General features: G+C 38.5%; 1 protein-coding gene across 1 annotated transcript in view; it reads right to left on the reverse strand.

Moving 5' to 3' along the window:
- Positions 1-17,691, reverse strand: part of LOC150105672 (secretin receptor-like) — a 244,613-nt gene that overhangs the window by 207,105 nt on the left and 19,817 nt on the right. The window contains exon 3 of the mRNA XM_090394527.1: positions 1,236-1,347. Within this exon, the coding sequence (XP_090250653.1) occupies positions 1,236-1,347 (112 nt within the window). The remainder of the gene's footprint in view (positions 1-1,235; positions 1,348-17,691) is intronic.

Here is a 17,691-nt window from a genome sequence, read left to right on the forward strand (position 1 = left end):
ACCAAGGCTATAAAGCTAGTGTGTTATATCTGTTGGTTCATTATGTGTTCTTCTGGCTGGTTTGCCTTTTTTGTGGGAAGATATGTAGTTAAGTATCTGTTGTCCAAACCAGCGCCTCAAATTAAAAATTAATCTCTGGAAAATAACGATGTCACAAAGTTCAAAACGAAGGTGATCGTTGGATCTCGAGCATTATTGATTGCTCACGGCCATAGTATACAATAGAATGACGACAAACAGCAAGAAAGAAGAAATCACCATCCACCGACGAAACTGTAAAGAAACAGAGAAAGTGGATGCTCGTGATGAGCCAAGGATCGACCGCATTTCTAACCTAATGGATAGGTGACATTACCCGCTTTACAACATAAAGAATGCAGAAACAATATTCCAGATGATATTCTATAGCCCAAAGCACCAGAAAATATCCTCTCTTCACCGAAGAGATCATCATCGAAAGCGGTTGCTGTGGTGTCAGTAACACGCAAGCTGGACACTAGAGGAATATAAAAAAGGTGTGCTGATCTAATGAGTCACTGTTCCCTGTAAGTATACACACCATGCAGAAGGACAGCTACGCGTAAAGTACAATAACATGGGCAGTGGATGTGATATTATGGTATGGTAAGTTATATTTGGACTCCTGCTAAGCGTGGCCTACGGGTAGCTAGTAGAAAACCACGTGGGCAGTCTTTAAAGACAATAATGAGCTCTCTCTCTCTCTCTCGTATGGAATTCATCCGTAGGCCGAAGAGGTATGGAATTAGTTCTAGAAACACGCATAGATATCTCCCGTTTCAATGTCTGTCGAATTCACTAAGGATGTCAATCCTGAATACCTATCGGATGTTGTAGAGCATGCTGTAAGATATATAGATTACATCCTTCTCCATTCAGGGACTATACATAGCTGCAGATATATGAAGTGATATTACGTAGCTGGTATAAATTAATATTATGAGGGGTATAAAATACTAAACCTATTTCACAACAATCAGACATCACGTATTCATGAGCTTTGTGGCAGGGCATGAAGCTTATTATAAACATAATAAGCTTCATGTCCTGCAATCACTTTCTTATGCCATTCTTACGTACTGCAAATCCATCGCTAGGTACCATAGTGTATAATAGAGTTAAAAACACTAAACAAATAAATACGTGGAACTGTTAATGCAATGGAAACTTAAACAAATGAAAATAGAAAGAATAAATATAAAAGTTTCTTAACTTACCATCAAATGGAGGATATGAATTTTCTATCTGGTTTAAGCATTTTGTTTCTTCTGCTTTGAGTATTGAAGATTGTCTTGTTTTAGGCGTTTCTTCAATGGAAAGTCTTGGGTCCTGAAAGAAACAAGGGGTAACAGATTCAAATATATCAGCTGTGCCGCGCCGTGGGTAGGAGGCGCCCTTGTGCAAATCGTTTTTCAGCGCCCCCATAAAATAAGTTTCCATGAAAAAATTTTGCGGAAAATTTTAATTTTGTTAAAAGTACAAAACAGTTTATACCATATATAAAAATAAATTTTATTTAACAGTAGTAGAACATTGTAATCACTGAAATTCATTAATAAGGAATTTTTAACAATAAACATTTTCAAAAATATTTATTCCTTAATATATAAATATTAAGGAATATATATATAAAAACAAAAATTACTTTTATTTTAATATAAAAAGAAATATTACATAACAAAGATAATTTGGAGATATGGTTTCAACTATATAATTAGTATAAATGTAGATTTATTTTACATTTTTATCCGTCTTGCTTTAGCCGCCACAAAATTTTTTAATAATATCTTTAATGTCTAATGAATCCATAATATTATTTTCAATTGATATAATTGATAAATCCGTTAGACGCTCTCCAGACATACCGCAAATATTTTTTTATTAGTTTCAGTTTTGAAAAACTTCTTTTCCCTGATGCTACGGATATTGGTAATGTTAAATAAATACGCATCACAATCGCAGTATTTGGAAACGTGTCGGTTAATTTATTTTCGTATATATAATTTAAAACATCCTGAGGAGCCGACTCTTTTTTAATAAAACATTGCAAAGTTTTTAATTCCTCAAATAAAGTCATACCATCAATATCGCGCTTGTCGGAATCATGATTGTCGCTCAGTTTTAAGTGCAAATCTTTACTGTTTCATTAAATCTTCATCACTCCAATCTTTTAATTTCCTAATGTCTCTTATAACTTTAAAGTCCTCGCTATGTTGTTTTAAGAGTATGAATCTTTCCGTGACTGAAGTTATTGTCGTGTCTAAAATCGCGAAGAAAAAATTTATTTTAAAATTTTGTTTAGGATCATGCGTTGTCTCATCTGATGCTTCGTAACCAACCCCCCACCCCCCCCCCCCCCCACCCCCCCCCCCCCCCACCCCCCCCCCCCCCCACCCCCCCCCCCCCCCACCCCCCCCCCCCCCCACCCCCCCCCCCCCCCACCCCCCCCCCCCCCCACCCCCCCCCCCCCCCACCCCCCCCCCCCCCCACCCCCCCCCCCCCCCACCCCCCCCCCCCCCCACCCCCCCCCCCCCCCACCCCCCCCCCCCCCCACCCCCCCCCCCCCCCACCCCCCCCCCCCCCCACCCCCCCCCCCCCCCACCCCCCCCCCCCCCCACCCCCCCCCCCCCCCACCCCCCCCCCCCCCCACCCCCCCCCCCCCCCACCCCCCCCCCCCCCCACCCCCCCCCCCCCCCACCCCCCCCCCCCCCCACCCCCCCCCCCCCCCACCCCCCCCCCCCCCCACCCCCCCCCCCCCCCACCCCCCCCCCCCCCCACCCCCCCCCCCCCCCACCCCCCCCCCCCCCCACCCCCCCCCCCCCCCACCCCCCCCCCCCCAGATTGAGTTGTGGAGGCAGTTGTAGAGCAGGTACCCTCCCTCGATAAGTCTTTGGACTCCATTTTTTACATTCTGGTAATTTCTTAACAATTAAGAAATTTCTAGAATATTAAAATTATTTATTAAAGAAATTAGTAAAAATATCCCAATGTCTTCCAACCAGAACAAGAACAAATATATAAATAAATCTCTTATTGAAAATTATTTATTTTCTAGACGTCTACCCAACATAAGATAAAAAATCTTTTGTTTTCAAAATAAGATAATTAATTAAAATGAAACAATTTAACTGATTTTCAAACTTAGCAAAAATATAATAGACGTACTTATTTTACGTGAATAATAATCCAAATTCACAAAAAATTTACTAAACAACGATAAATATATTTTATGAAACAAAAGGCAACTGCACACTAACACTGTAACGCACAAAATTAAATGATGCAAATATACACCAAAAAAGTATCAAGAAAGGGCCAATTGCAGTATGTGTAAACAAACTTAGATCATCTAAAGAGTTTTATAGCTCATAAATAACCTATGTTTATTAATTTAATTCGATCCGTGTCAGTCTGACGCGCAATAGTCTACCCCACATATATACAGTATTTTTAGCTATGGTCCCTCAGCTGATTAATATGTTTATAATTTAAAAACTATTATCTTTAAAATTTTATTTGTCTATCAAAAATCCAAAAATAAGTACACACTTAAAATCAAAGTCAAAAATTGTCCAAAGTTACTTAAACACAGAATACACAATACACTCAATGTTTCACATTCAAAATTGAAATGACGCTAACAAAAAATGTAAGTGCATATTTGGATAGACGCTATTTCGTCTATCCAAATTCTAAGCGGAATTTAAGAAAACGAACATCATAATTTGCACCTATGTTTCAGACTAAATATTTTTGGATAGATCAGTGTTTCTGAAACTTCAGATATCCTTGTACCCCTTCTTTAATTTTCATTATTACCAAGTATCTTTTCAAAGTACCCTTATCAAAATAATAATAATAATAATAATAATAAATAAATAAAAATATACTTCATTGTAAATGTCTGTTTTATTTGAATTTAGATGTACATTTAAAGAAAACAATTATTTATTTTTAACAGAACAAAATTTATAAAGGTATTCTATACCTTTTTACTTAATATAAATAATTTATCATCAATGAAAGGAGTGAAATTGCTTATTTCTATATCTGCTCTCTTTTGTGCGTTTTATAAATCCAGTCTTTAACCAATGATTCATACTTAACAATTTGAAAGCTAAAAAAATTATCATATTTACTCGACTATAACTCAAACTTTTTTTCTTAAAATTAAAGCTAAAAAATCGCGCTGCGAGATATATGCGGGGATTTTCGGAAACTAAAGTTTTCAAAAAAAAAAAAAAACTGAAAATGGGTATGACTTACCAAGAAGCTTCTATTCTCCATCACTTCTTCTATCCTCCAGAGCGGTTTCCTTGTGTGCAATCAAAGTTATCTACCCCAATAGAGTCATCTTCTTTCCCATTATATCAAGCAAAAATTACCAGTAATTTAAGACTTGAGATACGTAATGAATAATCCTTGACAAATTACTAATGAGAAGTGAAAGATGTGCGCGATTGTAGGCCAATAGAGAAAAAGCAGCTATTAAGAAGTGCATATGATTGGTGCAGTATTAACAAAAGATCGCGCGACCCAAACAAAAACAAGCTGACAATTGAATTGAAATGCTAATTCTCTTAAACCGATTTCCATAATATCTGAAATGCATTCGCTATATATTTCTTAGTTTTACCACGTTCATGACGGGAGGGGGGGGGATAGTGTCAAGCAAAACCATATGTTGCAATTGCAACATGTTGTTTACTTGAGTGTATATGGCAGTTTCTGTTGGAGGGAAGATGGGATTCATTAGTTAGTGTTTATATTCCCAGTTGTCAGTAATTGCACTATTTGTTGAGAAATATATTACACAGTCTGCAAATGATGTCTGTGAACCTTATCCAGTGACATGATAAAACTAATTGGTTTTCCTATTTCTGCAGTATAATGGCTGTTGGGGATGGCGTATTGTTTACTGCAGGGAGCGAGTTATCGCTCAAATGTGAAATTCGGGGTGATAGAGACTCGCAATTTGAGTAGAAGAATTCATGCATAATATAATTTAATATATATATATATTTCTTTATTTATACATAGACTATAAACTATAAAAGTTTATGAGATTCACATCGTATGATACTTTATGGGTTGTTTCCTTAAGTATCTAATAAGTGGGTTCTAAAATGTTTAGGTTTAGTATGTATGACTATAATTTTTTATTAATAAAATATAATAAGCACATATTTAACTGTCAATGGGAACTAGCACCTTTTTTATTTGCTAACTAAATGCTGTATTTTTGTGAAATATCTTGTTGCCGTAATACGGCTGAACGAGGAATGAATTCACAGTCTGTCTAAAACTAATAATTTCCATATTTCATATTTTCTTAAAAATATAATAAACAATCGAGAATATTTATAAAATTTCCGCTGAGTCGATGCTTACACTGTGAAATAAAATCTGTGGTAATATTGATAACGTTTCACTTCAAACAAATTATAATAAAACTGATGATGTATTAAGTTAAAAATGTTGTTAGATTATTAAGAATTCATAATAATTTGACTAATTTAAAATTTCACTTTTATTGCATTAACTATAATTTGTAATTGTGTAATTTATATAGTACGATATAATTCAAGAATAAAAAAATTTAATATTTTTTAAATTATTTCCCGTGGTGAAATGGCGTCCCTATCGTCAAGCGCCCTTGTGTGGCGCACAATCTGCACAACCGCACTACTCGGTCCTGTATATCAGGGTGCTTCTTAAAAATAGCAGATTTTAAATGTTTTGAATTTCGTATGAGACGCCTGCCTCATGTTGTCGCAATAATAATAATAAAAATTCTGACTTTTTGAAACGATTTAGAATATATTTAGAGCAACGGTTACTTTTTAATATTATTCCAATAAACTTAAGTAATTAGCTGTTTTATTTTAAAAATCTACTTTAGTTCACAAAGTGAATTTTTATTTTTTTATTTAATTTCTAACTTTTAACATTTATTTTTACAAACGAACGTCATTTATAGAAAAAATGACAAAATGAAACTTTATTATTCAGATTAATACAAAATTTACAGATTATTATATTCTGGGTTTGTTGCTATAATTTTATCAGCGTTGTTTTCTTGCGGTAAGGAATATTTCTTTCTGTAGCGACTAACAAAAAAGAAGGAAAAAAAAAAAAAAGAAAGAAAGAAAGAAAAAGAAAGAAACTGTTTCTACTCTTCAATGTTGATGTGAAGCTTGTCGTATTTGTCTATCAGGGCCACACCTCTGCAATGTCGTTGACAACTCTCATTCACTGAACGGTCTCTAAACTGACTAAACGACTCGTCTTCATTCCATTCAGCAATATCCTTGTTCAGAAAATCAGTGGGAAGTCCAGTGGTACGCCCACAGATTCGAAATCCTTCGACACTTCTGCGCATGTCAACAGAAGGAGAATCCATTCCGATAATAGAGTAATCAATCCGTCTTATGGAATGAGTTGTTTATTATTATACGTTGGAAAATTAAAACTTTTATTTAAGTTAAGGGATATTACATCCCATATTGTTTCTTAGCCGAATAAGAAACTCAAAGAGTTCATGCCGAATATAGAAACTATATAAAGTTCGGCGATTCCAAGTGTAAACAAATACTTGGATAGTGCAGCACCTGACCCATTTGGTAGTGCAAACTGAGGCAACTCATAGTAAAGGTGGAGCAATCTCCGATCACTATTCTTGGTATTTATCCATAATGTGAACTTAGCTTCTAGGAACTGTATTACTGTTCTATATTATGAGAGAAGGTCACTACCCAGACCGGTTCCAACCTTTATGTATAGGTGAAGCGGGCTCTAAAAATAAGACAATCCCGAAAGATCGCCCAACTCAGCGTTGTTCAACTCAGTGACAGGCTCACCTTATCACCAAGAAGAACGTCTCAGCATTGGTTCTACCCAGTGGCAGGCTCACCCCACCACCAACCAGAGCCATAATCTCAGCGGTGGCCCCACTCAGAGACAGGCAAAAATCTACCTCCAAGCGGAGCCTCTCAAAGCCAGATCCGCCTCACACCGGTTTCCACCCTCATTGGGGGTCTCATCAGTGAGTAGGTAGACTTAGTTAATACCAAGTTTGTAGCGAACAGAACCTACATCCCTTCTATGAGAATTGCCAAGAAGGTGTCCTAATAAATTACTAATTATATGCAGAGCCAAAGGCTTCAATTCGGCGACATGAACTTATTTAAGTTAAGCGATATTACATCCCATATTGTTTCTTAGCCGAATAAGAAACTCAAAGAGTTTCATGCCGAATATAGAAACTATATAAAGTTCAGCGATTTATGATCATTGTAGTTTTTAAAGTGTTAACTATGTTGCTTGTATAACAGTTGGAAAATTTTAAGTATAAAGCACGTGATTTCGCGTGTTGGCGACCAATTCGTACGTCCTTCATTTCTGTCTCCCGTTCAGCATGAATCGACTATTCTTGGCAAGTCTCCAAGCGAAGCTCTTAAAGTGTGGACGTGCTATAGAGAAGAACCACAGTCTGATGTAAACTGACGTCTTCCAGCTGGGTCTACTGTAATGAATGTAGCTCGTTTCATTGGACTGTCTTCTCCAGATTTCATAGCTTCGACAATGTTTCGCTTTGTCTTAAAAGAAACTTTGTCATCAAACTTAACAAATGCAACCAATTCCTCTGAAAGGTATCAGATGTGCACTGGGAAATGTCCAAGTGCAGCATTTGTGACTGCTTAATTTACTTCCTTGTACCAGTAAATATCCTTCAGGAACTGCAGGTCATTCATAGGGATAGACACAGCACATGGAGTTTGGATACACGTTAGCATAGAGTCTAACAGTGAATACTTAAATGTTCAAGATTATTTCCTCCAACTTCTTCGGCTCCGAATTCTTCTCCTTGTTCTTGATCATTCCAAAAATTTATATGATATATATATATATATATATATATATATAGAAATTTTTTTTACCTTGGGTGTAATATATGTTAAAGATATCAAGAAATTTTATATACTTGGTTTTAATCCTCTTCCCAATTATATATATATATATAGTGTGTATGTGTTAGAGAGAGAGAGCAGTGGCGGCCCGTACATAAGCACTGCGACACTGCAGCACCCCCCCCCCCCCCAAGGAAAAAATTAAATTTTGTTTGTGTTTATAAATAATAACAATGCTTACAACATTATATAAATGCAATACAACATGTTAAAGGTTACAGCTTATGATTCGACATTGATTGAATAGTTAATAATTGGAATTGTTCGATTAACGCTTTAGATTACGAAACAAATGCACTGCGATTAACAAGTGAATCTGACACTGTTCAACGAGCAGTGTCAGATTGTAACATAATAACATATACATAATAACATATGTACATAATAACATATAATTATTTATTATAGATACAAGGCTGAATTATGACGAGTGTCACTGTTGAAAATATGAAAAGAATTATATATTTTTGAATTATCGTTACACGAAACAAATACACTGCGATCTAACGCCGATATTCGTTTGCGCTTGTCATTGCTATTGATACGAAACTTTTATTATTGGTGTGTGTTCGTGGTGAGGATGAAATATTTTTAATAAAGCAATTTTTTATTTTATTTTATTTATTATTATTATTTTTTATTTTTTATTTTTTTTTTTTGTATATGCAGCACCCCCACTTAAAATTTTCACCGGCCGCCACTGAGAGAGAGATCAAAACAATTTTAATTTCAGCATATATTCTTCTTCTTGGGCGTGTCAATCCGAAGATTAGTAGTATCAATACAACATAGCGTACTACTGTCCCTTCCATTATTTCTGTAAGCCTCCATCGCTTAGATGGCAGGCAATATTAAGCAGAGTGAGAAAATATTAGAATGGAGACTTGGGCTAATTCGAGTATTAAATCGAACCCGTATAATTCTTGGCTGAGTTTTACGGGCATCAATGTACAGGAGTAGCATGCCACTACTCCTGTAGTCACGAAGACTGGATGAAAAATTAATAGAAAATATTTATTTTATTGAGACTGAAGGAAAAGTGATATGAGAATAGTTGAAACTTTTCAGCAACTGGAAAACCAAAAATTAACATGCAATTTTTTTTTTTTTCACATTTTAATGGTGATGGGATCTAAAATGTAACAAAATGCAACGGTACAATGTCCTGAAAGTTAACTCATCGCGATGTTCCATTCACCAATAACAATATGATACCATGACAAGTAAGCGTTACAAGGTTGTCACATACCCTTTTGATTAAAAATGAATAGGTTACGCACAATACAACTTAAAAGAGCTAACGTAAAAGTACACACAAGTTACACAAGAATAAAATTACGTAAAAGTGACGCAAGTAATGTAAAGGAATTTAGCAAAATGGATGACAGTACATCGTTTGTTTGTTTTTTATATATAGTGTATTTAAGTGAATTATCTTTTAATTAATTGCTTTTCAGTAAATGAAGACTATTTTTACGATTTCAATGAATACTGAATTAATTGAACTGTTTTTCCCGTTGAATTTTTTGGGAACCTGTCCTTCGAACGCCTTAAGATGGCGCTGTAGGTTGTTGATAAATGACGGAATTACAATACCTAATCACCTGCTGAGAAACAGTAATCAGAAATATATGTGCTGCATCAGCTAGCTTGTCCTAAAGAGTACTGGTGTTAAATCTTAACTCATTTTTAAAGAAATCCTGCCACATATTTTTATGCTCCAATCCAGCTTTTTTTTTTTTTTTTTTTTTTTTTTATGTTGGGCCTATACACAGGAGGTTGATTGGTCAACCTACAATACATTAGTACTGTATATGGGTGGTGGGTTGGGAAAGGAGGAATTTGTTTACATTTGATTTGAATGACTTTTAAATTGTATTCGTTGGGAAACACAGCAGGTGGGAGACTGGTTCACAGTGCAGCAGTTGCAGGGATGAAGGAAGAGGAAAAGAAATCTGTGCCGTTTGTTTCTAGGTGCTGTGAAGGGATGTTGTGCAGCAGCTGCACGTGTTCCAATGAGCTTAGTACTGAGCGGGGGAATTATTGATCTTATTTCGGATGAGCCCATGGAAATATTTGTAGAATATACTTACTGCAGAGATCAAACGTCTCTGTGAAAGTGGGGGGAGAGAGTTGGTAAGGGATGGATCATTGATAAGTCTAATTGCCCTGCTCTGTATTGAGTCGAGCATTTTGAGAGAGCTTTTAGGGGCCCCATCCCATATGTGGGAGCAGTATTCAATAGTTGGGCGGATTTGTGACTTGTACAATGTTAGTAGCTGTTCAGGGGTGAATTAACGTCTTGAAGCGGAAGAGAAATCCTAGTTTTTGAGGCTGAGGATGCAATGTTTGAGATATGTTTGTGCCAGGAGAGGTTTGATGTGAGAGCGATTCCGAGGAGCAAGATCTCAGGCTGTCTGGAAATTTGGGTATCGTCGAAAAGGATACTGGGAAAAAGTTCTTTTTTTTATGGGAAATAATACAGAACTGGGTTTTGTTGGCATTGAAATTTATGAGGTGTTATCCGAGCCCCATTGTAGGATGGCTTGGAGATCGGAGTTGAGGGTTGTGGTGGTGGTTGATGTTCTGTAGGATGAGGTGAGTTGTGTAGAGTAAGGCTCTTATCAAATGCAAGCGAGGAGCGTAGTGTGCTGTCATCTGCAAAACTGTGTATTGGGTTGGAGGTCAATTGCAGTAGGTTGTTGATGTATAGCAGGAACAGGGTTGGTGAGAGGACAGAACTTTGTGGGACCCCCGCATTAATCGAGGGGTGCGAGGATAGGGAGCCATCCACCATCACACACAGTGTGCGTCCAGACAGAAAACTGGCGATCCACCTACAGAAGTCCTGGGTCAGACCGAATGATGGTAGTTAGCCTAGTAGGCCTTTGTGCCAGACCCGGTCAAAGGCTTTGGCGATATCTAGTGCAACCACTTGAGATTCGCCAAACTTCTCCATACATTTGTCCAGAGATGGGTGACGTATGTGAGCAGATCTCCTGTTGATCGGCATTGGCGGAATCCATACTGGCGGTCATTTATTTGTTGAGTGTCTTCAAGATAGTGTAGGGGGTGGGAATTGATGATTTTTTCCATTACCTTTGACAGGACTGAGGTAAGCGAGATAGGTCGGTAATTGGATGGCAGTGACTTGTCACCCTTCTTGGAAATGGGCTGAATATAGGCCAATTTCCAGTTTGTGGGATAGATTTCAGTGGGGTAGGAGAGTATATATTTAGGTGACATAGGATAGGGGTCAGTTCTGGAGCACAATTTTTTAGAACAATTGTGGGAATGCCATTGAGGCCAGGAGACTTTTTGGTGTCTAATTGGGACACTATTTTTCTGATTTCCTCCTGGCAAAAGGATATAGGGGCATTGTATATTGAGTGTCTGGAATGGTTGTGGGACATTTACCATCGTCAGTTATGCATGCATTTGAAGCAAAGTATGAGGCCAGAAGATTGGCTTTTTTTGTGGGTGATGTAGTAGAGCCATTAGGGTGTGATAGGGGTGGGAATAGTGTTGGACAGAAGTTACGGCCAATTGCTTTGACAAGAGACCAAAAGGCTCGGCTGCCGTTTGGAAAGCTAGTTTCCTGCTTTTTGCTCTTTCGAACTCTGTTTTGGAAGCGTTGATTGTTTTTTTTGCATCTATTACGGGCTTCGGTGTAAGCTTTAAAGGAGGATGAGGTTCTTGATTTCTGCCAGTTGCGGTATGTCTGGTGTTTCATCTCTATAGCCTTGGCACATCTTTTCAAGAACCAAGGTTTCATTAGGGAATGGCAGTTCAGAGTGTTGTGTGGAATGTATGTATTCATGCCAGTGAGGATTACTTTGGTAATAAGCTCGGTGCATATGTTTGGGTTGGAAGGCCAGAAGCAATAGTCCAACCATGGGAATGCGGCATAGAAGTTGTGGAGGCTGTCCCACTTGGTACTGTTATAGTGCCAAACTATTGTATGGGAGTGTCTGCCCAGGGGGGGCTCACTACTTTCACTATGTATTTGTAGGGGTCATTGGTGAGGAAGAGATCTAGGGTGTTTGGGGAGTGATTTTGGGTTGTCTGATATTCTGGTTGACATCTGGACAAGTTGTGTAAGGTCGTTGGTGATGGCAAATGTTTCTGCATCTCTGCCTGCAAGATCTGTACAACTGGAGGAGGATAGCCAGCTAGTGTTGTGGACGTTAAAATCTCCTAGATGGATGATTTGGCTGTTGGGAAAGTGGCATTGGAGAAAATTGACTTTTAGGGGGAGAAAATTAAAAAGCTCAGGGTGATTGGTTGCGTTGGGCGAGCGATGGAGGCAGCAGATGAATTGAACTGAGTGGGGAAGGGATATTTTCAACCAAAGAAGGTCAAAGTTGGGTGATTCTAGGTTAGGTGCTCTCTGGCAAGGTATGTCTGAGCAGATGTATGTGTAGACACCACCCTTGGGGCGAAAGTTGTTGACGAGTGAGTAGTTTGGGAGGTTGAGATAAGTGGTGCTGGGGGAGGTGAGATTTCGGTTTCTGCCAGGAAGAGTAGGTGGGGTTTGGTAGACTGTAGGTGGTAGTGGTTTTAAGGCCACGGATTGGTGAAGTGGATGTGTAGGGTTTTGTGGGACGTTTGTTGGACCGCATGGGTCTTGCACATTTCCTATTTGGTTTTTTCCCCAGTTTATCTTGTCTGCAGTTGATGGTCCAACTGTTGTCACCATTTTGACGTTTTTTTTCGAGTTGTCTTCGAAGCTGGCGTCTTCGTTCTCTTTGTGCAAATGATGTCTGGTTGTGCACGTATGCGCGATTGGGGGGTAGGAGTCTTTGAACTTGTTGATCGATGTTATTATTTTTGATGTGCTTGTCGGCGTGTCGCAAGTCACTTTTACTAAGTGCGGAAAGTTCGTACCGTCCTTCCTTTTATTTATAGGCCCGAAACGATGGCACCTGTCGATATTCTCGGGATCGATGTTGCATTCTTCGGCTAGTTTCTTGATGTCCTCTTGTAGGGATTTTCCGTTTTCCGTCGGAAAGTTCAGAATGATGGCGTTGAGTTTTTTTGTGTTCAGCCTCCATCAAGTTGTTTACCGTTGATGCGATTAGATCGCGAAGTTCTTTCACTGGCGGAGTGGAGCTTGCGTTGCGCTGGTTTTCGATTTGATCTAGCTTAGCTTCGACTGCACGTATTTTGACGGTAAAAGTTTCATTCAAAGCATTGATGTGTTGTTCGAGATTTTTGGCACGTTTGACTATGTTCAGAAGTTGTTTTACTGAAAGAAGGCACTGCGAACAGAAGAACAGCTGGTTAAGTTCGATAAGTAGTTTATGTGCAGCTTCGTCAATTTTCGCGCAGGAAACGTGCAGCCAGTGGCAACAGAACTCGCAGAATATGCTTTTTTTTTTTTTTTTTTGTCTGTGACACCGGTTTTGCAGCTGTGGCACGTAATAGGATTGTCTGTAGCGGTCGACGGCACTGTGCCGGCAAGACACGTGGTGCTCGTTCGCCGTTGGCTTTTAGTGCTGCCATCTTTGCTGATTACTCGTTTGAAAAACTTTCAATTAAATACACCAGCAGTTCCCTTTCTTACATAAGAAAGACAGCTACTAATGCACTGAGTTGAAAGTACACAACTGACATTCAGACCCAACTTAAGTATTTGCGAGGCCCAAGCCGATTACATTAGTTGTATTTCTAAGTTTATACACCCCCCCCCCCCAACACACACACTGCTTGTAAAGAAGTCAACGGTTTGCTCCTCACCATAGTGTGAGGAGCAAACACCCATAGCGCCCACCTTAATACTGGTAAGATGTAAGACCTCTTTTCGCTGCGACGACTGCAGTAATCCTACAGGGAATACTTTCCACAAGCATATGATAGCGGTCAATGGGAATTTTGGATCATTCTTCCTCCTGGTAGGCATATAATGAGGTCCTGGACTGTTGTTGGACAGACGTCCCTTGACCTCACCCAACGCTCCAGTTTATTCCACAGATGCTCAATAGGGTTGAGATCAGGGCTCTGTGGAGGCCAGTCAAGTGTGATGACATTCATGTCCACAAACCACACATTTAGCAGTAGCCTTGTGACACGGTGCATTGTCTTGCTGAAAGAGACAATTTTCAGTGTCTTAAAAACGCCATAAATTAGAAAACACTGCATCTAAATCCGAATTTCTCAGCTGGGGTTACGCACGCTGGTATGATACGTTCACTGGGCTTCTGCCATACTTGCACCTGTTTATCTGTTCGGGAGAGGATGTAGCGTGATTCCATAACCCAGCTTTCCAAGTTTCCACGTCCCACTGCACACGCTCTTTGCACCAGCGAAGACGACGCTGCATGTTGTTTCGGGTACTGTGGGAATTGCATATTGCGATCCTACTATGAAAAGTCATCTTGTGAGCCTCGGTTCTGAATGTTTTTATTCAAATTCGTGTTCCAATCGATGCCTGGAACTCCACATTCAATGTGTCGGCCGACAAATGGCATTTTTACATATCATTATGTGCAGCACCCTACGGTGACGTTCGGTGAGTGTGGTGGGTCACCCACTGCAGATGGCACTTGAAGTTGACTCCTTGCACTTCCATCTTAATATGGTATCGCTGATTGCTGACCTGAGATAGCCCAATTTGTCAGCAGCTTCGTGAACAGATAGGCCTGCAACATGGCATCATCCTATCACAATGCCTCTTTCAAACTCCATCGGTTCGCTTCTCACAGCCATTTCACCCGGACTCAGTTGTACTGACTTGGGAGCATCATGTTCCTCCAATTTATACTGACTGGAAACACGCGACTCTTTACATGGCACGATACACCTTGCCCATGGGAGGGTCCGTTGACTTCTTTCCAAGCAGTGTGTATATAATTTATTTAATGAGCTTGCTCATTCTGCCCTAAGACGAGGTCAATGAGTTTCAGGAGCTGTTAATAATGAATTTCGATAAGTAAATATTAAAAAAGTTTATCATTCTTAATAAAAATTACTAATAATTAAATGATAGAGACAATGAAATAGCAAGCTACCGGTATTACAGACCAGTGTCTTTTGCAAAGTGCGAACTGTTAATGCAACACTCTTATAATAGACTAATTACCAGAAGAATATAATTAACAGTGATGACAAAACAAAAAAAAAAGAGTCACTAATATACTAGTCAATCTTGAAATATGCATTTAGAAGTATGTGTTGAAACAATTTTGTGCTAAAAACGTCTCATCTATACTTGTACTTATATGTAGGAGTTTTTCCGCATTCAGATCAGCGGGATACGAAAGGAGGAGTAAACAGTATGAGCAAATCCTCTCAATTATAATACGTATTTGAAACACGTTGATATAGCGACAGAAGCGAACCTTTTTTCGGACTTAGTTGGTCTCAATGGAGGAGGTAGGGGTTTTCCCCTTCCCGGACACTCGATTTTATCCTGAAAGATAAAGGCCAGATAATACATGCAATTAACGGAGAGCAGAATACAAAGCATTAACAGCTGATCACCATCCTTTCTGTCAGATGTGGTTTCCAAATCGCCAAACATAGGTACAATGGTCTATACGGGACCCATATCGATGGATAGAGCAAAATATATTAATGAAAACAAGAAATGTTAGATAAAAATGAAACATTTCTCAATCACCACTCCTAATATTTCAGTTGTCACTTTCTCAAAGCTAAAATTCGGGTCCTCCATTTCTTTCTCTCTCTTTCTCACACACACACACACACACACACACACACACACACACACACACACACACACACAAAACCTATCATTTTTCTGGCTAATACTTGAGTGCTAGTCATAACGAAGACACCTTTTGAGGTATAACCTTTAAGCGTTGTCTTTAACTGACACGTAAACATTCGCACTGGCTAGGCTGAGCGCAAAAGATACTTTTCTTATGCTTTCTCCGTGTTAGCGAGAATAAATTGTTTAATAATGGATGAATTGGCAAGTAATGTTGTGTTAATGATAAGTTGTGTAATTGAAAGCGTCGTGAATATTTACATAAAGGAACATGAATATTTACGAAAACATAAAATGATGGGAAATGCAACTGAGGAACAAACATACCGATTGCTGGTGCAATGACCGACGAAGAGAGTAATGTAATAACAAATGTGGTATACGATGAAAGATTACGATCACATTCCATGAAATAAACGTTAAAGTGTCATGTTGAAAAGAGATTTTGGAATTAGTGCTACAGTTGGATAGATGGTGTTTCGAAGTTAAAGCTAGAATCAACTATCAGGAGATTAGTTGCTTGTAAGTCGATGATGCTACTTTTGTGAAGTGTCATAATGGTCTACGACTGGCTTCTGCGCATAATCCACAGAATCGGAACTAAGGTTCATTCAGTTCTGATTCTGTTCAGTTACTTAATTCACTAAGTTAGCTTAGTTAACAGAAGTGAAGAGTCAAAATTTAATTGAATTTGTTTGTCACTTTGTGCAGATTTAGAAGGATGGAGAACTGTTCATATGGTTGAAAAGACCTGGGCTCGATTCCCGTCTAGGAAGCTAAGAACATTTATACAGTCTTTTCAAATGAAGGAGAGTTAGCCAGTCTCATATGGAGCCTTAGAATTGATAAACCCGAGTTTTCGTGAGGAAACGTTTTTTTTTTTTCCCTCTCCTCCCAACAAAACCAGCCAAAAACATTCTGAGAATACACACACAATTGACAGACAATAGCAGATTATGCAGATAGGATTAACCGCCTATCAGAACATTAAATTTATATAAAGCCGATTTAGCTTTCCAGGACAGTCTAACACATTAAGGGAAAGGTGATGTGTACATTTTATTGCACTTTTTTTTATTATTATTTCCAACAACGCTCCCTCCCACTCTTCACTTCACAAATGCGGTCCCTCTGTTTGTTACAAAAATTCTATGACCGATTCATTTGAAAACTGCTTAATTGAATATAAAGAGGATAACACACAACCTAAAATACTTCATAAAACAACTTCATGCAGATAATTATTTGCATTCTATATAATACCGAATCGCAATTCGGTATTTTATATATATATATAAAAAATACCGAATTGCGACGCCTACGACGCCCCCCCCACCCCGAGTTCCGGAATGGTAGGCCGGTTCTCCTTGAATTCTGATGACTCGAATTTTGAAGACTCGAATGGGCAATTATTTTTGCCTGAAATAAGAAACATTGGAACGTGGTGGATGAAAATATTATGAATCAAAATAGAGTCATCATCTTTCCCAACAACGGTTGTACGAGTACCATAGGAACTCTAGTAAGGTTGCAATGGTATATAGCAATTCCTACATACAATATAAGCATAGTATCGGAAAAATTATTTAGCCGACATTTCAAAAATGACCGCGTTTTGCAATTGAACGTGAATAATGCAATTTCATTTTCTTTAAACGTTTCCTGAACAACGGCCAATTTTGATTAATTTCCCTGGAATATAATATTCGTTTGTTGCAATATTGAGGCTAAGCTTATTTCAATGGAACCAGTTTAAAGCCTTTTCAGGTCAGCGTTCACCACAGCTTCCTTTTTTTTTTTTTTTTTTTTTTTTTTAATGTGTGACTCTCATTACAAAAACTTGTAATGCTACAGTGCACTTATGCCGTTGATGGGCTAAAGATTTTTTTAATTATTTTTATTTATTTTATAGTCGATATCCTGTTCTAGAGTCCAGACATATCTTTTACAAGCCACTTCAGGCTTTTAATA

Source organism: Typopeltis vanoorti, chromosome 6, assembly GCF_054136105.1.
Source record: "Typopeltis vanoorti isolate ZY-2024b chromosome 6, IOZ_Tvanoo_1.0, whole genome shotgun sequence".
Lineage (NCBI taxonomy): Eukaryota > Metazoa > Arthropoda > Arachnida > Uropygi > Thelyphonidae > Typopeltis > Typopeltis vanoorti.